Source organism: Panulirus ornatus, chromosome 11 (assembly GCF_036320965.1).
Source record: "Panulirus ornatus isolate Po-2019 chromosome 11, ASM3632096v1, whole genome shotgun sequence".
Taxonomy (NCBI): Eukaryota; Metazoa; Arthropoda; class Malacostraca; order Decapoda; family Palinuridae; genus Panulirus; species Panulirus ornatus.
Window position 1 is genome coordinate 651,402 of NC_092234.1, and position 27,997 is coordinate 679,398.

Consider the following 27,997-nt stretch of genomic DNA (forward strand, 5'->3'; position numbering starts at 1 on the left):
ACCCATATCTTTACTGACTACTTCCAGCTACACCCATATCTTTACTGACACTACTCTCAGCTACACTCAAATCTTTACTTGTAAAGCTATCTGAAGATATACGCCCTCCATACTGCTGACCTCAAAACAAGAGATGGGATCCCACGAGTGTAGAACTCCCTTCCCGTACAGTGCAAACAAGTGATCACACACCAATACACAATATATGCAGTGATGCAAAATTACTACATCAAGGCATTACTAGTACGTACCTACTGTATATGACTGTCCCTCAGGAGCAGGAGAAGTGGAGTGGACCTGCGCCCCAGGACCGGGAGATGGCCCGGTCCACCATCGAGCAGGAGTGGGATGATCCAGCGCCCCAGGACCGGGAGAAGACCCACTCCACTATCGCACAGGTGGAGTGTAGCGGTCCAGCGCTCCAGGACCGGGCCACCAGGAAACGCTTCACCACTTCTGATGTCCCGCTCGACCGAGAAATTTCCAAACCCACCACGTAAGTACCTGGGGTAAGTAGGTACTGACTCATTACCCACCACGTAAGTACCTGGAGTAAGTAGGCACTGACTCACTACCCACCACGTAAGTACCTGGGGTAAGTAGGTACTGACTCATTACCCACCACGTAAGTACCTGGGGTAAGCAGGTACTGACTCACTACCCATCACGTAAGTACCTGGAGTAAGTAGGTATTGACTAACTACCCACCACGTAAGTACCTGGAGTAAGTAGGCACTGACTCACTACCCACCACGTAAGTACCTGGGGTAAGTAGGTACAGACTCATTTCCCACCACGTAAGTACCTGGGGTAAGCAGTTACTGACTCACAACCCATCACGTAAGTACCTGGAGTAAGTAGGTATTGACTCACTACCCGCTACGTAAGTACCTGGAGTAAGTAGGTATTGACTCACTACCCACCACGTAAGTACCTGGAGTAAGTAGGTATTGACTCACTACCCACCACGTAAGAACCTGGAGTAAGTAGGTATTGACTCACTACCCACCACGTAAGTACCTGGAGTAAGTAGGTACTGACTCACTACCCACCACGTAAGTATCTGGGGTAAGTAGGTGCTGACTCACCACCCACCACGTAAGTATCTGGGTAAGAAGGTACTGACTCACTACCCACCACGTAAGTACCTGAGGTAAGTAGGCACTGATTCACTACTCACCACATAAGTACATGGGGTAAGTAGGTACTGACTCACTACCCATCACGTAAGTACCCAGGGAAGTAGGTACTGACTCACTACCCACCACGTAAGTACCCAGGGAAGTAGGTACTGACTCACTACCCACCACGTAAGTACCCAGGGAAGTAGGTACTGACTCACTACCCGCCACATAAGTACGCAGGAAGTAGGTACTGACTCACTACCCACCACGTAAGTACCTAGGGTAAGTAGGTACTGACTCACTACCCACCACGTAAGTACCTGGGGTAAGAAAGTACTGACTCTACCATCACGGAAGAATCCAGAGTAGGTACTGACTCACTACCCACCACGTAAGTACCTGGGGTAAGTAGGTGCTGACTCACTAACCATCACGTAAGTACCCACGGAAGTAGGTACTGACTCACTACCCACCACGTAAGTACCCAGGGAAGTAGGTACTGACTCACTACCCGCCACATATGTACCCAGGGAAGTAGGTACTGACTCACTACCCACCACGTATGTACACAGGGAAGTAGGTACTGAATCACTACCCATCACGTAAGTACCCAGGGAAGTAAATACTGACTCACTACCCACCACGTAAGTACCCAGGGAAGTAGGTACTGACTCACTACCCACCACGTAAGTACCCAGGGAAGTAGGTACTGACTCACTACCCACCACATATGTACCCAGGGAAGTAGGTACTGACTCACTACCCACCACATATGTACCCAGGGAAGTAGGTACTGACTCACTACCCATCACGTAAGTACCCAGGGAAGTAGGTACTGACTCACTACCCACCACATATGTACCCAGGGAAGTAGGTACTGACTCACTACCCACCACGTAAGTACCTGGGGTAAGTAGGCACTGACTCACTACCCATCACGTAAGTACCTGGGGTAAGAAGGTACTGACTCTACCCATCACGTAAGTACCCAGGGAAGTAGGTACTGACTCACTACCCACCACGTAAGTACCCAGGGAAGTAGGTACTGACTCACTACCCGCCACGTATGTACCCACGGAAGTAGGTACTGACTCACTACCCACCACGTATGTACCCAGGGAAGTAGGTACTGACTCACTGCCCACCACGTATGTACCCAGGGAAGTAGGTACTGACTCACTACCCACCACGTAAGTACCCAGGGAAGTAGATACTGACTCACTACCCACCACATATGTACCCAGGGAAGTAGGTACTGACTCACTACCCACCACATATGTACCCAGGGAAGTAGGTAGTGAATCACTACCCATCACGTAAGTACCCAGGGAAGTAAATACTGACTCACTACCCACCACGTAAGTACCCAGGGAAGTAGGTACTGACTCACTACCCACCACGTAAGTACCCAGGGAAGTAGGTACTGACTCACTACCCACCACATATTTACCCAGGGAAGTAGGTACTGACTCACTACCCACCACATATGTACCCAGGGAAGTAGGTACTGACTCACTACCCATCACGTAAGTACCCAGGGAAGTAGGTACTGACTCACTACCCACCACATATGTACCCAGGGAAGTAGGTACTGACTCACTACCCACCACGTAAGTACCTGGGGTAAGTAGGCACTGACTCACTACCCATCACGTAAGTACCTGGGGTAAGAAGGTACTGACTCTACCCATCACGTAAGTACCCAGGGAAGTAGGCACTGACTCACTACCCACCACGTAAGTACCCAGGGAAGTAGGTACTGACTCACTACCCGCCACGTATGTACCCACGGAAGTAGGTACTGACTCACTACCCACCACGTATGTACCCAGGGGAGTAGGTACTGACTCACTGCCCACCACGTATGTACCCAGGGAAGTAGGTACTGACTCACTACCCACCACGTATGTACCCAGGGGAGTAGGTACTGACTCACTACCCACCACGTAAATACCAAGGGAAATACATACTGACTCACTACCCAGGAAGTAAGCACCCGAGGAAGTAGCTGTGACTTATTGCCCATAGGGTAAGTACTTTCTCACCTCACATCACAATTAGACTTACTCTTATAGTAGTTATAATTGTACCTAATACTTTGATGTAGTAGTTATAATTGTACCTAATACCTTAATATAGTAGTTATAATTGTACCTAATACTTTAATGTAGTAGTCATAATTGTACCTAATACTTTGATGTAGTAGCTATGATTGTACCTAATACTTTGATGTAGTAGTTATAATTGTACCTAATACTTTGATGTAGTAGTTATAATTGTACCTGATACATTAGTGTAGTAGCTATAATTGTACCTAATAACTTAATGTAGTAGCTATAATTGTACCTAATACTTTAATGTAGTAGTTATAATTGTACCTAATACCTTAATATAGTAGTTATAATTGTACCTAATACTTTAATGTAGCAGTTATAATTTTACCTAATACCTTAATATAGTAGTTATAATTGTACCTAATACTTTAATGTAATAGTTATAATTGTACCTAATACTTTAATGTAGTATTTATAATTGTACCTAAAACTTTAATATAGTAGTTATAACTGTACCTAATACTTTAATGTAGTAGTTATAATTGTACCTAATACCTTAATATAGTAGTTATAATTGTACCTAATACCTTCATGTAGTAACTATAATTGTACCTAATACCTTAATGTAGTAGTTATGATTGTACCTAGTATCTTAATGTAGTAGCTATAATTGTACCTAATACATTAATGTAGTAGTTGTAATTGTACCTAATAACTTGATATAGTAGCTATAATTGTACCTGATACCTTAATGTAGCCGTTATAAATGCACCTAGTACCTTAATGTAGTAGCTATAATTGAACCTGATACCTTAATGTAGTAGTTATAATTGTACCTAATTCCTTAATGTAGTAGTTATATGATACTTGATACCTTGATGTAGTGGTTATATGGTACCTAATACCTTAACGTAGTAGTTAGAATTGTACCTAATACCTTAATGTAGTAGTTATATGGTGCCTAATACCTTAATTTAGTGGTTATATGGTACCTAATACCTTAATGTAGTAGTTAAAATTGTATCTAATACCTTAATGTAGTAGTTATATGGTGCCTAATACCTTAATGTAGTAGTTATATGGTGCCTAATACCTTAATGTAGTAGTTATATGGTGCCTAATACCTTAATGTATTAGTTATATGGTGCCTAATACCTTAATGTAGTAGTTATATGGTGCCTAATACCTTAATGTAGTGGTTATATGGTACCTAATACCTTAATGTAGTAGTTAAAATTGTACCTAATACCTTAATGTAGTAGTTATATGGTGACTAATACCTTAATGTAGTAGTTATGTGGTGACTAATACCTCAATGAAGTAGTTATATGGTGCCTAATACCTTAATGTAGTAGTTATATGGTGACTAATACCTTAATGTAGTAGTTATATGGTGCCTAATACCTTAATGTAGTGGTTATATGGTACTTAGTACCTTAATGTAGTAGTTATATGGTGCCTAATACCTTAATGTAGTAGTTATATGGTGACTAATACCTTAATGTAGTAGTTATATGGTACTTAGTACCTTAAGGTAGTAGTTATATGGTGCCTAATACCTTAATGTAGTAGTTATATGGTGACTAATACCTTAATGTAGTAGTTATATGGTGCCTAATACCTTAATGTAGTAGTTATATGGTGACTAATACCTTAATGTAGTAGTTAAAATTGTACCTAATACCTTAATGTAGTAGTTATATGGTGCCTAATACCTTAATGTAGTAGTTATATGGTGACTAATACCTTAATGTAGTAGTTAAAATTGTACCTAATACCTTAATGTAGTAGTTATATGGTGCCTAATACCTTAATGTAGTAGTCATATGGTGACTAATACCTTAATGTAGTAGTTAAAATTGTACCTAATACCTTAATGTAGTAGTTATATGGTGCCTAATACCTTAATGTAGTAGTTATATGGTGACTAATACCTTAATGTAGTAGTTATATGGTGACTAATACCTTAATGTAGTAGTTATATGGTGACTAATCCTTAATGTAGTAGTTAAAATTGTACCTAATACCTTAATGTAGTAGTTATATGGTGCCTAATACCTTAATGTAGTAGTTATATGGTGACTAATACCTTAATGTAGTAGTTAAAATTGTACCTAATACCTTAATGTAGTAGTTATATGGTGCCTAATACCTTAATGTAGTAGTTATATGGTGACTAATACCTTAATGTAGTAGTTATATGGTGACTAATACCTTAATGTAGTAGTTATATGGTGCCTAATACCTTAATGTAGTAGTTATATGGTGACTAATACCTTAATGTAGTAGTTATATGGTGACTAATACCTTAATGTAGTAGTTATATGGTGACTAATCCTTAATGTAGTAGTTAAAATTGTACCTAATACCTTAATGTAGTAGTTATATGGTGCCTAATACCTTAATGTAGTAGTTATATGGTGACTAATACCTTAATGTAGTAGTTAAAATTGTACCTAATACCTTAATGTAGTAGTTATATGGTGCCTAATACCTTAATGTAGTAGTTATATGGTGACTAATACCTTAATGTAGTGGTTATATGGTGACTAATACCTTAATGTAGTAGTTATATGGTGCCTAATACCTTAATGTAGTAGTTATATGGTGACTAATACCTTAATGTAGTAGTTATATGGTGCCTAATACCTTAATGTAGTAGTTATATGGTGACTAATACATTAATACAGATAACTGGACTCCTTGTATATTTCATAAGTACTCGTGAACATCAGCGTCCACTGCACTTTAGTGATCGTTAAGTCCTAGAAGTACTGACGTAGCCTGTCTTGCGTTAGCAGTATATGTATACTGGTGACGTAGCCTGTCTTGCGTTAGCAGTATATGTATACTGGTGACGTAGCCTGTCTTGCGTCAGCAGTGTATGTATACAGATGCACATGTCAGCCCTGTAATGCAGGTTGACTGAGGTAAATATGGTTGTGTCTGGGTGACGTGTATTGCCACTACAGTAGTCTGAGGTGTAGAACCATCTTCACCTACTTGTACATAACTTATAATGATTCTCACATAACCATGTCATGTCTGGCTGGGTGTAGGCGCATTTCATGTGACTCTTGCCACTCCACAGGGACTGTGAGACGATGGTTCACGTCTTGAAGGGCAATCTAGGCACCGGGCTCCTGGCCATGCCCGAAGCTTTTAAGAACTCTGGCCTCTGGGTCGGTCTGGCTGGGGTACCTATCTTGGGACTCATCTGTATCCACTGTATGCAAATACTGGTGAGTCATCTGTATCCACTGTATACACATACTGGTGAGTCATCTGTATCCACTGTATGCAAATACTGGTGAGTCATCTGTATCCACTGTATACACATACTGGTGAGTCATCTGTATCCACTGTATGCAAATACTGGTGAGTCATCTGTATCCACTGTATACACATACTGGTGAGTCTGTCTGTATCCCTGACTGGTGAGTCATCTGTATCCACTGTATGCAAATACTGGTGAGTCATCTGTATCCACTGTATACACATACTGGTGAGTCATCTGTATCCACTGTATACACATACTGGTGAGTCATCTGTATCCACTGTATGCAAATACTGGTGAGTCATCTGTATCCACTGTATACACATACTGGTGAGTCATCTGTATCCACTGTATGCAAATACTGGTGAGTCATCTGTATCCACTGTATACACATACTGGTGAGTCATCTGTATCCACTGTATACACATACTGGTGAGTCATCTGTATCCACTGTATACACATACTGGTGAGTCATCTGTATCCACTGTATACACATACTGGTGAGTCATCTGTATCCACTGTATACACATACTGGTGAGTCATCTGTATCCACTGTATACACATACTGGTGAGTCATCTGTATCCACTGTATACACATACTGGTGAGTCATCTGTATCCACTGTATGCACATACTGGTGAGTCATCTGTATCCACTGTATACACATACTGGTGAGTCATGGAGACCTTTCATTGTACCATCTACATGACACTTGCTGAGGGTGAAGCTAGTGTGCCAGACATCAGAAGATCTTCACTATATTCCTTCACACTTGATCATTGGTTATACGAGACCAACTTTCCTCTAGTGTCAAAGCTATAACTTTCTACTGCTGCTATGATCACTTTTTCCCGCTGCTAAGATAACAACTTTCCCCGTCTGGTAAGACAACTTTCCCCTCCTGCCAACATAACTTTCCTTCCAATAGAAAAAGTTTCCCCTTATGTCAGACACGACCTTTGCTCGACTACCAGCTCCTGCTCTACCAGCTCCTGCTCTACCAGCTCCTGCTCTACCAGCTCCTGCTCTACCAGCTCCTGCTCTACCAGCTCCTGCTCTACCAGCTTCTGCTCTACCAGCTCCTGCTCTACCAGCTCCTGCTCTACCAGCTCCTGCTCTACCAGCTCCTGCTCTACCAGTTATCTAACTGTGTTATGCTCACATCCTCCACTGTCTCTCTGTCTGTGGTTCTCACTCTTTTTTTTTTTTTCCCAAAAGAAGGAACAGAGAAGACGGCCAGGTGAGGATATTCCCTCAAAGGCCCAGTCTTCTGTTCTTAACGCTACCTCGCTAATGCGGGAGATGGCGAATAGTATGAAAGAAAGAATATATATATATATATATATATATATATATATATATATATATATATATATATATATATATATATATGTATATATATGTATATATATATATATATATATATATATATATATATATATGTATATATATATATATATATATATATATATATATATATATATATATATATATATATATATATATATATATATATATATACGTACGTGTAGGAAGAGAGGAAAGTGATTGGTTCTCAGTGAATGTAGGTTTGCGGCAGGGGTGTGTGATATCTCCATGGTTGTTTAATTTGTTTATGGATGGGGTTGTTAGGGAGGTAAATGCAAGAGTTTTGGAAAGAGGGGCAAGAATGAAGTCTGTTGGGGATGAGAGAGCTTGGGAAGTGAGTCAGCTGTTGTTCGCTGATGATACAGCGCTGGTGGCTGATTCATGTGAGAAACTGCAGAAGCTGGTGACTGAGTTTGGTAAAGTGTGTGAAAGAAGAAAGTTAAGAGTAAATGTGAATAAGAGCAAGGTTATTAGGTACAGTAGGGTTGAGGGACAAGTCAACTGGGAGGTAAGTTTGAATGGAGAAAAACTGGAGGAAGTAAAGTGTTTTAGATATCTGGGAGTGGATCTGGCAGCGGATGGAACCATGGAAGCGGAAGTGGATCATAGGGTGGGGGAGGGGGCGAAAATCCTGGGAGCCTTGAAGAATGTGTGGAAGTCGAGAACATTATCTCGGAAAGCAAAAATGGGTATGTTTGAAGGAATAGTTGTTCCAACAATGTTGTATGGTTGCGAGGCGTGGGCTATGGATAGAGTTGTGCGCAGGAGGATGGATGTGCTGGAAATGAGATGTTTGAGGACAATGTGTGGTGTGAGGTGGTTTGATCGAGTAAGTAACGTAAGGGTAAGAGAGATGTGTGGAAATAAAAAGAGCGTGGTTGAGAGAGCAGAAGAGGGTGTTTTGAAATGGTTTGGGCACATAGAGAGAATGAGTGAGGAAAGATTGACCAAGAGGATATATGTGTCGGAGGTGGAGGGAACGAGAAGTGGGAGACCAAATTGGAGGTGGAAAGATGGAGTGAAAAAGATTTTGTGTGATCGGGGCCTGAACATGCAGGAGGGTGAAAGGAGGGCAAGGAATAGAGTGAATTGGATCGATGTGGTATACCGGGGTTGACGTGCTGTCAGTGGATTGAATCAGGGTATGTGAAGCGTCTGGGGTAAACCATGGAAAGCTGTGTAGGTATGTATATTTGCGTGTGTGGACGTATGTATATACATGTAATGGGGGTGGGTTGGGCCATTTCTTTCGTCTGTTTCCTTGCGCTACCTCGCAAACGCGGGAGACAGCGACAAAGCAAAAAAAAAAAAAAAAAAAAAAAAAAAATATATATATATATATATATATATATATATATATATATATATATATATATATATATATATATATATATATATATATATATTCCTATGAGTCCACGGGGAAAATGAAACACGATAAGTTCCCAAGTGCACTTTCGTGTAATAATTACATCATCAAGGGAGACACAAGAGACAAATATGACAGTCAGTTGATATACAAGAAAGAGACGTAGCTAGGACGCTATTTGGTAGACACGCAATTGCCCTAGACAGACAACGAGCGTATCATAAACTAATTATGTGGACAATATAGGAACTTGTTTACAAATCTTATCAACAACAAAGCTATCCACTTTGTATAGACCTTCACTAATATTTAGGTTATAATTCTTTGTGTATTTAATTATACAAAATTTAATGATATATCTCGTAGTATTGGAGTTATAGAGTTAATAACTGAGATGACATTACTCCAGTCAATACAATGATTGTAGTTTTTAACGTGATTAAACAAGGCATTTGATTCTTGTCCCGTTCTTATACTATATCTATGTTGCTTAGGTTTAACAGAAAGATCCTTACCAGTCTTCCCAACATAAAACTTATCCCAAATTCTGCATGGCACTTTATAGAGAATTTTCTGGTGAGTTCCTGATTAAGATATTCTTTATAGTATTATTGTTGCTGAAGGCAACATTTACATTAAAGGATTTAAGCAACATGGGAAGTAAAGTAAAATTATTATTGATAGGGAGAACTAAAAAAGATTCTTGGTGTCAATGGGAGGTTTGAGTTCAAGTCTACAAAATGATTACTTTGCTAACTTAAGGGATTTATCAATGAAAGATCTAGGATACTTTAACTTAGACCCAATAGAATATATCATTTCAAACTCATCAATATATATATATATATATATATATATATATATATATATATATATATATATATATATATATATATATATATATATATATATATATATATAGTGGTCGAGGGAGCGGGCAGTGTATTCCTCTGCACACAGCCTCAGTCTGCTACTCTCCTCCACAGCTGAAGTCCTCACGGGCTCTGTGCAGGCGCGCGGGCGTGACGGCACTGAGCTACGAGCAGACGGTGAAGATGGCCTTCCAGCTGGGTCCAGAGGGCGCCCGCAGGTGGTGCCGCCCCCTCGTCTTGACCACCGTGACCTTCTTGGTCTTAACCCAGGTCGGCTTCTGCTGCGTCTACTTCGTCTTCATACCCCAGAACATATGGCAGGTAAACTATCACCAACAGCAAGGAAACTATCCCCACCAGCAACAGCAGGTAAACTACCACCACCACCATCAGGTAAACTATCCCCACCACCACTATCAGGTAAACTCTCTCCACCAGCAGCAGCAGGTATGCTAACACCACAACCAGCAGGTAAACAATCACCAGCAGCAGCAGCAGCAGGTTAACTTTCCCTACCATCACCAAGTAAACTATCCCATCACAACCACCAGTTAAACTATCACCACCAGCGGGTAAACTATAACCATCAGCAGGTTAACTATCCTGCAGGTAACCATCCCCACCACCACCACCAAGTAACCTATCACCGCCAACAGGTAAACTATCACCATCACCAGGTAACCTATCACCACCAACAGGTAAACTATCACAACCAACAGGTAAACTATCACCATCACCAGGTAACCTATCACCACCAACAGGTAAACTATCACAACCAACAGGTAAACTATCACCATCACCAGGTAACCTATCACCACCAACAGGTAAACTATCACAACCAACAGATAAACTATCACCATCACCAGGTAACCTATCACCACCAACAGGTAAACTATCACAACCAACAGATAAACTATCACCATCACCAGGTAACCTATCACCACCAACAGGTAAACTATCACCACCAACAGGTAAACTGTCACAACCAACAGGTAAACTATCACAACCAACAGATAAACTATCACCATCACCAGGTAACCTATCACCACCAACAGGTAAACTATCACAACCAACAGATAAACTATCACCATCACCAGGTAACCTATCACCACCAACAGGTAAACTATCACCACCAACAGGTAAACTGTCACAACCAACAGGTAAACTATCACAACCAACAGGTAAACTATCACCACCAACAGGTAACCTGTCACATAAACTATTATAGACAGCTGGTACTGCGGTCCTGCTGGTGATACAGCTGGTACTGCGGTCCTGCTGGTGATACAGCTGGTACTGCGGTCCTGCTGGTGATACAGCTGGTACTGCGGTCCTGCTGGTGATACAGCTGGTACTGCGGTCCTGCTGGTGATACAGCTGGTACTGCGGTCCTGCTGGTGATACAGCTGGTACTGCGGTCCTGCTGGTGATACAGCTGGTACTGCGGTCCTGCTGGTGAAGGTACAGTTACCACAAAGGTTCACGCCATCACCAGCTGTTGCTCCCGGTGGGTGACCGAGGCTTTAAACAGGTGATCATACATAATCTTGGTCCAGTAGTTATGATCCTAGTATACATAATCTTGGTCCAGTAGTTATGATCCTAGTATACATAATGTTGGTCCAGTAGTTATGATCCTAGTATACATAATGTTGGTCCAGTAGTTATGATCCTAGTATACATAATCTTGGTCCAGTAGTTATGGTCCTAGTATACATAATCTTGGTCCAGTAGTTATGATCCTAGTATACATAATGTTGGTCCAGTAGTTATCGTGCTAGTATACATAATCTTGGTCCAGTAGTTATGATCCTAGTATACATAATCTTGGTCCAGTAGTTATGATCCTAGTATACATAATGTTGGTCCAGTAGTTATCGTGCTAGTATACATAATCTTGGTCCAGTAGTTATGATCCTAGTATACATAATGTTGGTCCAGTAGTTATCGTGCTAGTATACATAATCTTGGTCCAGTAGTTATGATCCTAGTATACATAATCTTGGTCCAGTAGTTATGATCCTAGTATACATAATGTTGGTCCAGTAGTTATCGTGCTAGTATACATAATCTTGGTCCAGTAGTTATGATCCTAGTATACATAATCTTGGTCCAGTAGTTATGGTCCTAGTATACATAATCTTGGTCCAGTAGTTATGATCCTAGTATACATAATCTTGGTCCAGTAGTTATGATCCTAGTATACATAATCTTGGTCCAGTAGTTATGATCCTAGTATACATAATCTTGGTCCAGTAGTTATCGTGCTAGTGTACACAATCTTGGTCCAGTAGTTATCGTGCTAGTATACATAATCTTGGTCCAGTAGTTATCGTGCTAGTATACATAATCTTGGTCCAGTAGTTATCGTGCTAGTATACATAATGTTGGTCCAGTAGTTATCGTGCTAGTATACATAATCTTGGTCCAGTAGTTATGATCCTAGTATACATAATCTTGGTCCAGTAGTTATGATCCTAGTATACATAATGTTGGTCCAGTAGTTATCGTGCTAGTATACATAATCTTGGTCCAGTAGTTATGATCCTAGTATACATAATGTTGGTCCAGTAGTTATCGTGCTAGTATACATAATCTTGGTCCAGTATTTATGATCCTAGTATACATAATGTTGGTCCAGTAGTTATGGTCCTAGTATACATAATCTTGGTCCAGTAGTTATGATCCTAGTATACATAATCTTGGTCCAGTAGTTATGATCCTAGTATACATAATCTTGGTCCAGTAGTTATCGTGCTAGTATACATAATGTTGGTCCAGTAGTTATCGTGCTAGTATACATAATCTTGGTCCAGTAGTTATGATCCTAGTATACATAATCTTGGTCCAGTAGTTATGATCCTAGTATACATAATCTTGGTCCAGTAGTTATCGTGCTAGTATACATAATCTTGGTCCAGTAGTTATCGTGCTAGTATACATAATCTTGGTCCAGTAGTTATCGTGCTAGTATACATAATGTTGGTCCAGTAGTTATCGTGCTAGTATACATAATGTTGGTCCAGTAGTTATCGTGCTAGTATACATAATGTTGGTCCAGTAGTTATCGTGCTAGTATACATAATGTTGGTCCAGTAGTTATCGTGCTAGTATACATAATGTTGGTCCAGTAGTTATCGTGCTAGTATACATAATGTTGGTCCAGTAGTTATCGTGCTAGTATACATAATGTTGGTCCAGTAGTTATCGTGCTAGTATACATAATGTTGGTCCAGTAGTTATCGTGCTAGTATACATAATGTTGGTCCAGTAGTTATCGTGCTAGTATACATAATCTTGGTCCAGTAGTTATCGTGCTAGTATACATAATGTTGGTCCAGTAGTTATGATCCTAGTATACATAATCTTGGTCCAGTAGTTATGATCCTAGTATACATAATCTTGGTCCAGTAGTTATCGTGCTAGTATACATAATCTTGGTCCAGTAGTTATCGTGCTAGTATACATAATCTTGGTCCAGTAGTTATCGTGCTAGTATACATAATGTTGGTCCAGTAGTTATCGTGCTAGTATACATAATGTTGGTCCAGTAGTTATCGTGCTAGTATACATAATGTTGGTCCAGTAGTTATCGTGCTAGTATACATAATCTTGGTCCAGTAGTTATCGTGCTAGTATACATAATGTTGGTCCAGTAGTTATCGTGCTAGTATACATAATGTTGGTCCAGTAGTTATCGTGCTAGTATACATAATGTTGGTCCAGTAGTTATCGTGCTAGTATACATAATGTTGGTCCAGTAGTTATCGTGCTAGTATACATAATGTTGGTCCAGTAGTTATCGTGCTAGTATACATAATGTTGGTCCAGTAGTTATCGTGCTAGTATACATAATGTTGGTCCAGTAGTTATCGTGCTAGTATACATAATGTTGGTCCAGTGAGGCAGTAGTCCATTGTGCCTGGTAGTGATGGTGTCAGGATAAGTTTGGGTCGTCCAGTTACTAACTACTGCCAACATTCTGCAGGCGGTCGAGTGCATTACGCCAGGCGGTACAGGCATCACCACTCTGGGTTACATGAGCATCACCATCATACCTATCCTCCTCCTCTGCTACATACCCGACCTGAAGGTTAGTTATGTTTTCCATCATAATGACGTCACACCAAGGATCACATATAACCTGGTAGTACCACATGACCTGGTACCAGTTAGGGTAGCCACTAACTAGTATCTGGTATCACCACAGTACCTGGTACCGTTGTCAGTGGTAGCCGGGATGGTGCAGATGATAGCCCTCATCATCATCTTCTACTACGTGCTACGCGACCTGCCACAAGTGCAGGAACAGGTCCCTGCCTGGGCAGGGTGGTCGTCGCTACCCCTCTACTTCGGCTCCACAATCTTCGCCTTCGAGGGCATCGGTCTGGTATGTGTCAAGCAGGGGGACCTTGCCTGGCAGGGTCAGTAGTGAGGACAGAGGGCATGGGGGACCTGGCCTGGCAGGGTCAGTAGTGAGGACAGAGGGCAGGGGGACCTGGCCTGGCAGGGTCAGTAGTGAGGACAGAGGGCAGGGGGACCTGGCCTGGCAGGGTCAGTAGTGAGGACAGAGGGCAGGGGGACCTGGCCTGGCAGGGTCAGTAGTGAGGACAGAGGGCAGGGGGACCTGGCCTGGCAGGGTCAGTAGTGAGGACAGAGGGCAGGGGGACCTGGCCTGGCAGGGTCAGTAGTAAACATTAGTTCTGGTGACAATAACAATTAAGGTGCAAACAAAAACACTCAAGGGAAAACCAATAACAATATGTTGGATGATAACCAATCTGCTGGTTTGGTTGTTTGTTTGTTTGTTTGGGGGAAAGGTCACGGATGATGTGTGACGGTGTCTTATGTGGCCATGAGTCTAGGGCCAGACATGGGGGTATGGGGAGACATGGATGGCTGGGGAAGATACGGATGGTTGGGGGAGACATGGATGGCTGGGGAAGATACAGATGGTTGGGGGAGACATGGATGGCTGGGGAGAGCCTGAATCATGTGAGGACAATATAGATGAGTGTCGTCACGGCAGGTCCTGCCGCTGGAGAACAACATGAAGACCCCAGCTTCGTTCGGAGGTGTGAGCGGTGTTCTGAGCACGGCTATGATGATCGTCATATGTCTCTATGCTTCTGTTGGTTTCTTCGGCTACATGCAGTACGGCAGTACCATCGAGGGCTCAATAACCCTCAACCTCCCTGCTAGCGAGCCGTGAGTACACCCCACACCTGTGTTCATCCTTGTGTACGGTGTGTTCATCCTTGTGTACGGTGTGTTCATCCTTGTGTACGGTGTGTTCATCCTTGTGTACGGTGTGTTCATCCTTGTGTACGGTGTGTTCATCCCTGTGTACGGTGTGTTCATCCTTGTGTACGGTGTGTTCATCCTTGTGTACGGTGTGTTCATCCTTGTGTACGGTGTGTTCATCCTTGTGTACAGTGTGTTCATCCTTGTGTACGGTGTGTTCATCCTTGTGTACAGTGTGTTCATCCTTGTGTACGGTGTGTTCATCCCTGTGTACGGTGTGTTCATCCTTGTGTACGGTGTGTTCATCCTTGTGTACGGTGTGTTCATCCTTGTGTACGGTGTGTTCATCCTTGTGTACAGTGTGTTCATCCTTGTGTACGGTGTGTTCATCCTTGTGTACGGTGTGTTCATCCTTGTGTACGGTGTGTTCATCCTTGTGTACGGTGTGTTCATCCCTGTGTACGGTGTATTCATCCTTGTGCACGGTGTGTTCATCCTTGTGTACGGTGTGTTCATCCTTGTGTACGGTGTGTTCATCCTTGTGTACGGTGTGTTCATCCCTGTGTACGGTGTGTTCATCCTTGTGTACGGTGTGTTCATCCCTGTGTACGGTGTGTTCATCCCTGTGTACGGTGTGTTCATCCTTGTGCACGGTGTGTTCATCCCTGTGTACGGTGTGTTCATCCCTGTGCACGGTGTGTTCATCCTTGTGTACAGTGTGTTCATCCCTGTGTACGGTGTGTTCATCCCTGTGTACGGTATGTTCATCCTTGCGTACGCTGTGTTCATCCCTGTGTACGGTGTGTTCATCCTTGTGTACGGTGTGTTCATCCCTGTGCACGGTGTGTTCATCCTTGTGTACGGTGTGTTCATCCCTTTGTACGGTGTGTTCATCCCTTTGTACGGTGTGTTCATCCCTTTGTACGGTGTGTTCATCCATGTGCAAGGTGTGTTCATCCCTTTGTACGGTTTGTTCATCCCTTTGTACGGTGTGTTCATCCCTTTGTACGGTGTGTTCATCCATGTGCAAGGTGTGTTCATCCCTTTGTACGGTGTGTTCATCCCTTTGTACGCTGAGTTGAACTTTGTCAAGAATGGCTTCTTCCGGTGTGGCATTAGTCTACTTATGGACTCTAGCTATATAGTGAGTCTACTTATGGACTCTAGCTATATAGTGAGTCTACTTATGGATTCTAGCCATATAGTGAGTCTACTTTTGGATTCTAGCCATATAGTGAGTCTACTTATGGACTCTAGCTATATAGTGAGTCTACTTATGGACTCTAGCTATATAGTGAGTCTACTTATGGACTCTAGCTATATAGTGAGTCTACTTATGGACTCTAGCTATATAGTGAGTCTACTTATGGACTCTAGCTATATAGTAAGTCTACTTATGGACTCTAGCTATATAGTGAGTCTACTTATGGACTCTAGCTATATAGTGAGTCTACTTATGGACTCTAGCCATATAGTGAGTCTACTTATGGACTCTAGCCATATAGTGAGTCTACTTATGGACTCTAGCTATATAGTGAGTCTACTTATGGACTCTAGCTATATAGTGAGTCTACTTATGGACTCTAGCTATATAGTGAGTCTACTTATGGACTCTAGCTATATAGTGAGTCTACTTATGGACTCTAGCTATATAGTGAGTCTACTTATGGACTCTAGCTATATAGTGAGTCTACTTATGGACTCTAGCTATATAGTGAGTCTACTTATGGACTCTAGCTATATAGTGAGTCTACTTATGGACTCTAGCTATATAGTGAGTCTACTTATGGACTCTAGCTATATAGTGAGTCTACTTATGGACTCTAGCTATATAGTGAGTCTACTTATGGACTCTAGCTATATAGTGAGTCTACTTATGGACTCTAGCTATATAGTGAGTCTACTTATGGACTCTAGCTATATAGTGAGTCTACTTATGGACTCTAGCTATATAGTGAGTCTACTTATGGACTCTAGCTATATAGTGAGTCTACTTATGGACTCTAGCCATATAGTGAGTCTACTTATGGACTCTAGCTATATAGTGAGTCTACTTATGGACTCTAGCTATATAGTGAGTCTACTTATGGACTCTAGCCATATAGTGAGTCTACTTATGGACTCTAGCTATATAGTGAGTCTACTTATGACTCTAGCTATATAGTGAGTCTACCTATGGACTCTAGCCATATAGTGAGTCTACTTATGGACTCTAGCTATATAGTGAGTCTACTTATGGACTCTAGCTATATATAGTGAGTCTACTTATGGACTCTAGCTATATAGTGAGTCTACTTATGGACTCTAGCTATATAGTGAGTCTACTTATGGACTCTAGCTATATAGTGAGTCTACTTATGGACTCTAGCCATATAGTGAGTCTACTTATGGACTCTAGCCATATAGTGAGTCTACTTATGGACTCTAGCTATATAGTGAGTCTACTTATGGACTCTAGCCATATAGTGAGTCTACTTATGGACTCTAGCTATATAGTGAGTCTACTTATGGACTCTAGCCATATAGTGAGTCTACTTATGGACTCTAGCTATATAGTGAGTCTACTTATGGACTCTAGCCATATAGTGAGTCTACTTATGGACTCTAGCCATATAGTGAGTCTACTTATGGACTCTAGCTATATAGTGAGTCTACTTATGGACTCTAGCTATATAGTGAGTCTACTTATGGACTCTATCCATATAGTGAGTCTACTTATGGACTCTAGCTATATAGTGAGTCTACTTATGGACTCTAGCTATATAGTGAGTCTACTTATGGACTCTAGCTATAAAGTGAGTCTACTTATGGACTCTAGCTATATAGTGAGTCTACTTATGGACTCTAGCTATATAGTGAGTCTACTTATGGACTCTAGCTATATAGTGAGTCTACTTATGGACTCTAGCTATATAGTCAGTCTACTTATGGACTCTAGCTATAAAGTGAGTCTACTTATGGACTCTAGCTATATAGTGAGTCTTCTTGTGGACTCTAGCTATATAGTGAGTCTTCTTGTGGACTCTAGCGCTATAGTGAGTCAAGCTTCTGTAATGGCTTGTCGAAGATTTAGTAAGGAAGGAAATTTATTTCTCTGTGTACGACAACTTCACTTCGACGATGCAGCAGATTGTGTACGACAACTTCACTTCGACGATGCAGCAGATTGTGTACGACAACTTCACTTCGACGATGCAGCAGATTGTGTACGACAACTTCACTTCGACGATGCAGCAGATTGTGTACGACAACTTCACTTCGACGATGCAGCAGATTGTGTACGACAACTTCACTTCGACGATGCAGCAGATTGTGTACGACAACTTCACTTCGACGATGCAGCAGATTGTGTACGACAACTTCACTTCGATGATGCAGCAGATTGTGTACGACAACTTCACTTTGATGATGCAACAGATTGTGTACGACAACTTCACTTCGATGATGCAGCAGATTGTGTACGACAACTTCACTTCGATGATGCAGCAGATTGTGTACGACAACTTCACTTCGATGATGCAGCAGATTGTGTATGACAACTTCACTTCGATGATGCAGCAGATTGTGTACGACAACTTCACTTTGATGATGCAGCAGATTGTGTACGACAACTTCATGTGGTTGTGTACGATGGCTCAGTGTTTTTCTTGCCGGCAGGTTAGCGCTGGCGGTCAAGATCCTGATGGCCTTGTCCGTGTACTTGACATACCCGCTACAGATGTACGTACCCATCCAGATCCTGACCCCCACCGTCACCAGCAGGTTCGAGAGCAAGAGGAGCAAGATGGTGGCGGAGTACGTGCTGAGGACGACCTTAGTCCTCCTCACATGTGAGTTGCTCGCCCTCACTCTCCCCCGGTGTACGGTAACCTAACACACACACACACACACACGCACAACACAATTGTTCTTTGCTGATGATACAGTACTGGTGGCAGTCAATTGAGAAACTGCAGAAGCTGATAACTGAGTTTGGTAAAGTGTGTGTAAGAAGAAAGCTGAGAGTAAATGTGAATAAGAGCAAGGTTATTAGGTTCAGTGGGGTTGAGGATCAAGTTAATTGGGAGGTAAATTTGAATGGAGAAAAACTGGAGGAAGTGAGGTGTTTTAGATATCTTTGAGTAGATTTGGCAGCGGATGGGACCATGGAAGCGGAAGTGAATCATATGATGAGTGAGTGGGGCGAAGGTTCTAGGAAAGCGGAAGAATGTGTGGAGAGATCATTATCTGCAAAGACAAAAATGGTTATGTTTGAAGGTATAGTAGTTCCAGCAATGTTATATGGTTGTGGGGCATGGGCTATAGATGAGACTGTGCGCAGGAGGGTGGATGTACTGGAAATGAAATGTTTGAGGACAATATGTGGTGTGAGGTGGTTTGATCGAGTAATTAATGAAAGGGTAAGAGAGATGTGTATCAATAAAAGGAGTGTGGTTGAGAGAGCTCAGAAGAGTGAGCTGAAATGGTTTGGACATATGGAGAGAATGAGTGAGGAGAGGTTGACAAAGAGATATAAGTGTCAGAGGTGGAGGGAACAAGGAGAGCGGGGGGACATAAGAGCAGAGGGAAGGATGGAATGAGAGATTTTTAGCGATTGTGGCCTGAACACGCAAGAGGGAGAGAGGCGTGCACGGAATATGGTGAATTGGAACGCTGTGGTAAACAAGGGTCGACGTGCTGCCAATGGACTGAACCAGGGCATGTGAAGCGTCTGGGGTAAACCATGGAAAGGTGTGTGGGGCCTGGATGTGGATGGAGAAATTTGGTGTCGGTGCATTACACATGAAATGGTTGTGAGCAGATACCGCCTCTCTTAGTATTCCTGGTACTACCTCACTAGTGTGGGGTAACAGCGATCAAGTATGGGGGAGGAATGTTCTATATTCATATTAATTTTGTTATCGAAATATTGAGACATTTAAGTCACACAAACGCTGTCTATCTTCACGTATATTCATCGAAACGATACAACACAAAAAAGAAAAAGAAAAAGAAAAAGAAATGAATAGTTCATGTGTTGTGGTGTTATAGACGAGACGGAGAACATATTCTAAACTGGGGTCTACCTTCTCATGAAGATATTACATGGTAGATGGCTCTCTCGGGGTCACACTTGGTGCATCAACTGTTGTGTGTGTGTGTGTGTGTGTGTGTGTGTGTGTGTGTGTGTGTGTGTGTGTAGGGGGGGGGGGTTGTGCCTCTGTATCAGGGAAGTATACATGGAGGTCGGGTGTCGCTGGGGGCAGTTGTAGAGCCCAGCTCGACCTGTACTTTGGTGATTTACAAAGTTTCATATTGACCTCCTCATCCTGCCCCCCATACATGGTATTGACCTCCTCATGAAGTTCCTTACCCCATTCTTTGCCCCAACACAGGATCGTCACCCCATCCTCTACCCTAACACAAGTTCCTTACCCTGATCCCTACCCCATCACAAAGCCCTAACCTCATCTCCCCATCACAAGGCCCTCACTTCGTCCTCTGCTCCAACACAAGTTCCTTATCCCATCTCCTGCCTCAACGCAAGGCCCTTACCTCGTCCCCTACACCAACACAACCTTCTCAACCTGTCCTCTGCCTCAAGATAAGGTCCTCACTCCGCTCAGCAGCTTAAGACAAAAGTTCTTACCCCGTCCCTTGCCCCAAGACAAGGTCCTCCCCTCGTACCCTGCCCCAAGACAAGGTCCTCCCCTCGTACCCTGCCCCAAGACAAGGTCCTCCCCTCGTACCCTGCCCCAGGACAAGGTCCTCACCTCAGTTCTCCCTCTTCCCCAACAGTTCTGCTGGCCGCCGCCATCCCCAACATTGGTCTGTTCATCTCTCTGGTTGGTGCTCTGAGCAGCTCCACCCTCGCTCTCATTCTGCCACCCATCGTGGAGATTGTCACCTTCTGGCCCGACAACGGCAGGTACAACTGGGTCGTTGTCAAGGTGAGGGGCGCCCCGTCCACACTACTACTCTTCTCTTCCCATACTCACTAACTCACTCCTCACATCTCAACTCTTGAGCAAGCTATATTTCTCATAACTCGTCTGTATGTTTCTGTAGTCACTGTTCTGTATGTTTCTGTAGTCACTGTTCTGTATGTTTCTGTACTCACTGTTCTGTATGTTTCTGTAGTCTCTGTTCTGTATGTTTCTGTACTCACTGTTCTGTATGTTTCTGTAGTCTCTGTTCTATATGTTTTTGTAGTCACTGTTCTGTATGTTTCTGTAGTCACTGTTCTGTATGTTTCTGTAGTCACTGTTCTGTATGTTTCTGTAGACTCTGTTCTGTATGTTTCTGTAGTCTCTGTTCTGTATGTTTCTGTACTCACTGTTCTGTATGTTTCTGTACTCACTGTTCTGTATGTTTCTGTACTCACTGTTCAGTATGTTTCTGTACTCACTGTTCTGTATGTTTCTGTACTCACTGTTCTGTATGTTTCTGTACTCACTGTTCAGTATGTTTCTGTACTCACTGTTCTGTATGTTTCTGTAGTCACTGTTCTGTATGTTTCTGTACTCACTGTTCTGTATGTTTCTGTAGTCTCTGTTCTGTATGTTTCTGTAGTCTCTGTTCTGCATGTCTCTGTACTCACTGTTCTGTATGTTTCTGTAGTCTCTGTTCTGTATGTTTCTGTAGTCTCTGTTCTGTATGTTTCTGTACTCACTGTTCAGTATGTTTCTGTACTCACCTGTTTGTTGTTCTGTAGTCACTGTTCTATATGTTTCTGTAGTCTCTGTTCTGTATGTTTCTGTAGTCTCTGTTCTGTATACTGTAAGGTGTAGTCTCTGTTCTGTATTTTCTGTAGTCTCTGTTCTGTATGTTTCTGTAGTCTCTGTTCTGTATGTTTCTGTAGTCTCTGTTCTGTATGTTTCTGTAGTCACTGTTCTGTATGTTTCTGTTGTCTCTGTTCTGTATGTTTCTGTAGTCTCTGTTCTGTATGTTTCTGTAGTCACTGTTCTGTATGTTTCTGAGTCCCTGTTCTGTATGTTTATGTTGGTACTGTTCTGCATGTTTCTGTAGTCTACTGTTCTGATGTTTCTGTAGTCTCCTGTTCTGTATATTTCTGTAGTCACTGTTCTGTATGTTTCTGTACTCACTGTTCTGTATGTTTCTATAGTCTCTGTTCTGTATGTTTCTGTAGTCTCTGTTCTGTATGTTTCTGTAGTCACTGTTCTGTATGTTTCTGTAGTCTCTGTTCTGTATGTTAATGTAGTTACTGTTCTGCATGTTTCTGTAGTCTCTGTTCTGTATGTTTCTGTAGTCTCTGTTCTGTATGTTTCTGTAGTCACTGTTCTGTATGTTTCTGTAGTCACTGTTCTGTATGTTTCTGTAGTCTCTGTTCTGTATGTTTCTGTAGTCTCTGTTCTGTATGTTTCTGTACTCACTGTTCTGTATGTTTCTGTAGTCACTTCTGTATGTTTCTGTAGTCTCTGTTCTGTATGTTTCTGTAGTCTCTGTTCTGTATGTTTCTGTAGTCTCTGTTCTGTATGTTTCTGTAGTCACTGTTCTGTATGTTTCTGTAGTCACTGTTCTGTATGTTTCTGTAGTCTCTGTTCTGTATGTTTCTGTAGTCACTGTTCTGTATGTTTCTGTAGTCACTGTTCTGTATGTTTCTGTAGTCACTGTTCTGTATGTTTCTGTGGTAAGTGTCCTGTACATATGTCTCTGTAGTCGCTACTCTTTGTGCATCTGTATTCACTACCCTTTATTTCATGTAGTCACCTCTCTGCGCTCTATGTAGTTATTTTCCTGTATGTTTCTGTAGCCACTTTCCTTTATGTTTCTGTAACCACTTCCCTTTATGTTTCTGTAGCCTCTTCCCTGTATGTTTCTGTAGCCACTTCCGTTTATGTTTCTGTAGCCACTTTCCTTTATGTTTTTGTAGCCACTTTATGTTTCTGTAGCCACTTTCCTTTGTTTCTGTAGCCACTTTTCTTTATGTTTCTGTAGCCTCTTCCCTTTATGTTTCTGTAGCCACTTTCCTTTATGTTTTTGTAGCCACTTTATGTTTCTGTTGCCACTTTCCTTTGTTTCTGTAGCCACTTTTCTTTATGTTTCTGTAGCCTCTTCCCTTTATGTTTCTATAGCCACTTCCCTGTATGTTTCTATAGCCACTTCCCTTTATGTTTCTGTAGCCATTTCCTTTTATGTTTCTGTAGCCTCTTTTCTTTATGTTTCTGTAGCCACTTCCCTTTATGTTCCTGTAGTCACTGCCCTTTATGTTTTTGTAGCCACTTCCATTTATGCTTCTACAAGCACTTCCTTTTATGTTCCTGCATCCACTTCCCTGTACGTTTCTGTAGCCACTGTCCTTTATGTTTTTATAGCCACTTTCCTTTATGTTTCTGTAGCTACTGCCCTATACGTTTCTGTAGCCACTTCCTTTATGTTTCTGTAGACACTTTCATTTATGTTTCTTAAGCCACTGCCCTGTACGTTTCTGTAGCCACTTCCTCTATGTTTTTGTAGCCACTTCCTCTTATGTTTCTGTAGCCACTTCTCTTTACGTTTCTGTAGTCATTTCGTTTATGTTTCTATCACCACTTCACTTTATATTTCTGTAGCCACTGCCCTGTATGTTTCTGTAGCCACTTCCTTTATTTTCTATAGCCACTTCCTTGTATGTTTCTGTAGCCACTTCCCTTTATGTTTCTATAGCCACTGCCCTGTACGTTTCTGTAGCTACTTCCTTTATTTTTTGCAGCAACTTCCTTATATGTTTCTGCAGCCACTGCCCTTTATGTTTCTGTAGCCACTTCCCTGTAAGTTTCTATAGCCGCTTCCTTGTACGTTTCTATAGCTACTTCCTTTATTTTTCTGTAGCCACTTCCCTTTGTGTTTCTATAGACACTTTCTTATGTTTCTGTGGCCACGGCCCTGTACGTTTCTGTGGCCACTTCCCCTTATGTTTTTTAAGCCATTTCCCCTTATGTTTCTGTAGCCACTTCCCTTTATATCTCTGTAGCTACTTCCTTTATGTTTCTGTAGCCACGGTCCTGAATGTTTCTGTAGCCATTTCCGTTATGTTTTTGTAGCCACTTCCCCTTATGTTTCTGTAGCCACTTCCTTTTATGTTTCTGTAGCTACTTCTTTTATGTTTCTGTAGGCACTTGCCTGTTCGTTTCTGTAGCCCCTTTCTTTATGTTTCTGTAGCCACTTCCCTTTATGTTTCTCTAGCCACTGCCTTGTACGTTCTGTAGCTACTTCCTTTATGTTTCTGTAGCCACTTCCCTATAAGTTTCTGCAGCTACTTCCCTGTACGTTTCTGTAGCCACTTCCTTTATGTTTCTGTAGCCAACTCCCTATATATTTCTGTAGCCACTTCCCCATACGTTTCTGTAGCCACTGCCCTGTACGTTTCTGCAACCACTTCCCTTTATGCTTATGTAGCCACTGCTGCAAATTCTATTAACCCCTGGCACTGTCCACTAACCTATGGCACTGTCCATTAGTTCCTGGCACTGTCCACTAACCTGTGGCACTGTCCACTAACTCCTGGCACTGTCCACAGGGGGTGTTGATTACATTGTTTGGTCTGCTGGGGTTCGTCACTGGTACAGCCACCAGCATCCAGGCCATCATCGCATACTTCACTCATGGTCAACCGCAGCCCGCACTCCAGTGCTAGCCACCCACCCTGCAGCCCGCACTCCAGTGCTAGCCACCCACCCTGCAGCCCGCACTCCAGTGCTAGCCACCCACCCTGCAGCCCGCACTCCAGTGCTAGCCACCCACCCTGCAGCCCGCACTCCAGTGCTAGCCACCCACCCTGCAGCCCGCACTCCAGTGCTAGCCACCCACCCTGCAGCCCGCCCTCCAGTGCTAGCCACCCACCCTGCAGCCCACCCTCCGGTGCTAGCCGCCCACCCTGCAGCCCACCCTCCGGTGCTAGCCGCCCACCCTGCAGCCCACCCTCCGGTGCTAGCCGCCCGCGCTCCTCATCTATTCAGACCTCTGGCCAGCAGGACACGCCCACCTCTGCTAAGTAAAGGTCTATCTACCACGCCCGTGCCCACCCACACTGCTCAACACTTCCACCACCATCTACTATATAGTCCTAGTGGTAGTGGTGGAGGGTAGTGTCCCAGGGTAGTGGTGGAGGGTAGTGTCCCAGGGTAGTGGTGTAGGGTAGTGTCCCAGGGTAGTGGTGTAGGATAGGGTTCCAGGGTAGTGGTGTAGGGTAGTGTCCCATGGTAGTGGTGTAGGATAGGGTTCCAGGGTAGTGGTGTAGGGTAGTGTCCCAGGGTAGTGGTGGAGGGTAGTGTCCCAGGGTAGTGGTGTAGGGTAGTGTCCCAGGGTAGTGGTGTAGGATAGGGTTCCAGGGCAGTGGTGTAGGGTAGTGTCCCAGGGTAGTGGTGTAGGGTAGTGTCTCAGGGCAGTGGTGTAGGGTAGGGTTCCAGGGTAGTGGTGTAGGGTAGTGTCCCAGGGTAGTGGTGTAGGATAGGGTTCTAGGGTAGTGGTGTAGGGTAGTGTCCCATGGTAGTGGTGTAGGATAGTGTCCCAGGGCAGTGGTGTAGGGTAGTGTCCCAGGGCAGTGGTGTAGGATAGGGTTCCAGGGTAGTGGTGTAGGATAGGGTTCCAGGGCAGTGGTGTAGGGTAGTGTCCCAGGGCAGTGGTGTAGGGTAGTGTCCCAGGGCAGTGGTGTAGGATAGGGTTCCAGGGTAGTGGTGTAGGGTAGTGTCCCAGGGCAGTGGTGTAGGATAGTGTCCCAGGGCAGTGGTGTAGGGTAGTGTTCCAGGGTAGTAATGTAGGGTAGGGTTCCAGTGTAGTGTCCCAGGGTAGTGGTGGAGGGTAGTGTCCCAGGGTAGTGGTGTAGGGTAGTGTCCCAGGGTAGTGGTGTAGGATAGGGTTCCAGGGTAGTGGTGTAGGGTAGTGTCCCATGGTAGTGGTGTAGGATAGGGTTCCAGGATAGTGGTGTAGGGTAGTGTCCCAGGGTAGTGGTGGAGGGTAGTGTCCCAGGGTAGTGGTGTAGGGTAGTGTCCCAGGGTAGTGGTGTAGGATAGGGTTCCAGGGCAGTGGTGTAGGGTAGTGTCCCAGGGTAGTGGTGTAGGGTAGTGTCTCAGGGCAGTGGTGTAGGGTAGGGTTCCAGGGTAGTGGTGTAGGGTAGTGTCCCAGGGTAGTGGTGTAGGGTAGTGTCCCAGGGTAGTGGTGTAGGGTAGTGTCTCAGGGCAGTGGTGTAGGGTAGGGTTCCAGGGTAGTGGTGTAGGGTAGTGTCCCAGGGTAGTGGTGTAGGATAGGGTTCCAGGGTAGTGGTGTAGGGTAGTGTCCCATGGTAGTGGTGTAGGGTAGTGTCCCAGGGCAGTGGTGTAGGGTAGTGTCCCAGGGCAGTGGTGTAGGATAGGGTTCCAGGGTAGTGGTGTAGGGTAGTGTCCCATGGTAGTGGTGTAGGGTAGTGTCCCAGGGTAGTGGTGTAGGATAGGGTTCCAGGGTAGTGGTGTAGGGTAGTGTCCCATGGTAGTGGTGTAGGGTAGTGTCCCAGGGCAGTGGTGTAGGGTAGTGTCCCAGGGCAGTGGTGTAGGATAGGGTTCCAGGGTAGTGGTGTAGGGTAGTGTCCCAGGGCAGTGGTGTCGGGTAGTGTCCCAGGGCAGTGGTGTAGGGTAGTGTTCCAGGGTAGTAATGTAGGGTAGGGTTCCAGTGTAGTGTCCCAGTGTAGTGGTGTAGGGTAGTGTTCCAGGGTAGTAATGTAGGGTAGGGTTCCAGGGTAGTGGTGTAGGGTAGTGTCCCAGGGTAATGGTGTAGGGTAGTGTCCCAGGGTAGTGGTGTAGGGTAGTGTCCCAGGGTAGTGGTGTAGGGTAGTGTCCCAGGGTAGTGGTGTAGGGTAGTGTCCCAGGGTAGTGGTGTAGGGTAGTGTCCCAGGGTAGTGGTGTAGGATAGGGTTCCAGGGCAGTGGTGTAGGGTAGTGTCCCAGGGTAGTGGTGTAGGGTAGTGTCTCAGGGCAGTGGTGTAGGGTAGGGTTCCAGGGTAGTGGTGTAGGGTAGTGTCCCAGGGTTGTGGTGTAGGATAGGGTTCCAGGGTAGTGGTGTAGGGTAGTGTCCCATGGTAGTGGTGTAGGGTAGTGTCCCAGGGCAGTGGTGTAGGGTAGTGTCCCAGGGCAGTGGTGTAGGATAGGGTTCCAGGGTAGTGGTGTAGGGTAGTGTCCCAGGGCAGTGGTGTCGGGTAGTGTCCCAGGGCAGTGGTGTAGGGTAGTGTTCCAGGGTAGTAATGTAGGGTAGGGTTCCAGTGTAGTGTCCCAGGGTAGTGGTGTAGGGTAGTGTTCCAGGGTAGTAATGTAGGGTAGGGTTCCAGGGTAGTGGTGTAGGGTAGTGTCCCAGGGTAATGGTGTAGGGTAGTGTCCCAGGGTAGTGGTGTAGGGTAGTGTCCCAGGGTAGTGGTGTAGGGTAGTGTCCCAGGGTAGTGGTGTAGGGTAGTGTCCCAGGGTAGTGGTGTAGGGTAGTGTCCCAGGGTAGTGGTGTAGGGTAGTGTCCCAGGGTAGTGGTGTAGGGTAGGGTTCCAGGTAGCCATTTTTTAGTACAATCATAATTGTAATGGTTTCACTGTTTTCTGATGATTATCATTGGAAGGAAGTCAATGGTCCCAAGTGGTACCATACCAATAGGTGTAAGTGGAAGAGGATCTCGTCATATACGTGTGAAGAAGGCTAGAATACACTCGACCTACTGAACCTATCTTTTACCTAACCTTGTGAGGTAAACCATCTTTCCT

The 27,997-nt window shown here is 43.7% G+C and overlaps 1 protein-coding gene across 1 annotated transcript; it reads left to right on the forward strand.

Annotated features, from left to right (window-relative positions):
• The first annotated feature begins 242 nt into the window (after positions 1–242).
• Positions 243–27,956, forward strand: LOC139751168 (proton-coupled amino acid transporter-like protein pathetic). The gene is made up of 9 exons (XM_071666286.1): positions 243–496; positions 6,270–6,420; positions 10,178–10,384; positions 14,052–14,156; positions 14,274–14,453; positions 15,093–15,271; positions 18,965–19,137; positions 21,086–21,237; positions 24,807–27,956. The coding sequence occupies exons 1-9, from the start codon at positions 261–263 to the stop codon at positions 24,921–24,923; spliced, it is 1,500 nt and encodes a 499-aa protein (XP_071522387.1). The 5' UTR covers positions 243–260; the 3' UTR covers positions 24,924–27,956.
• The last annotated feature ends 41 nt before the right edge of the window (positions 27,957–27,997 follow it).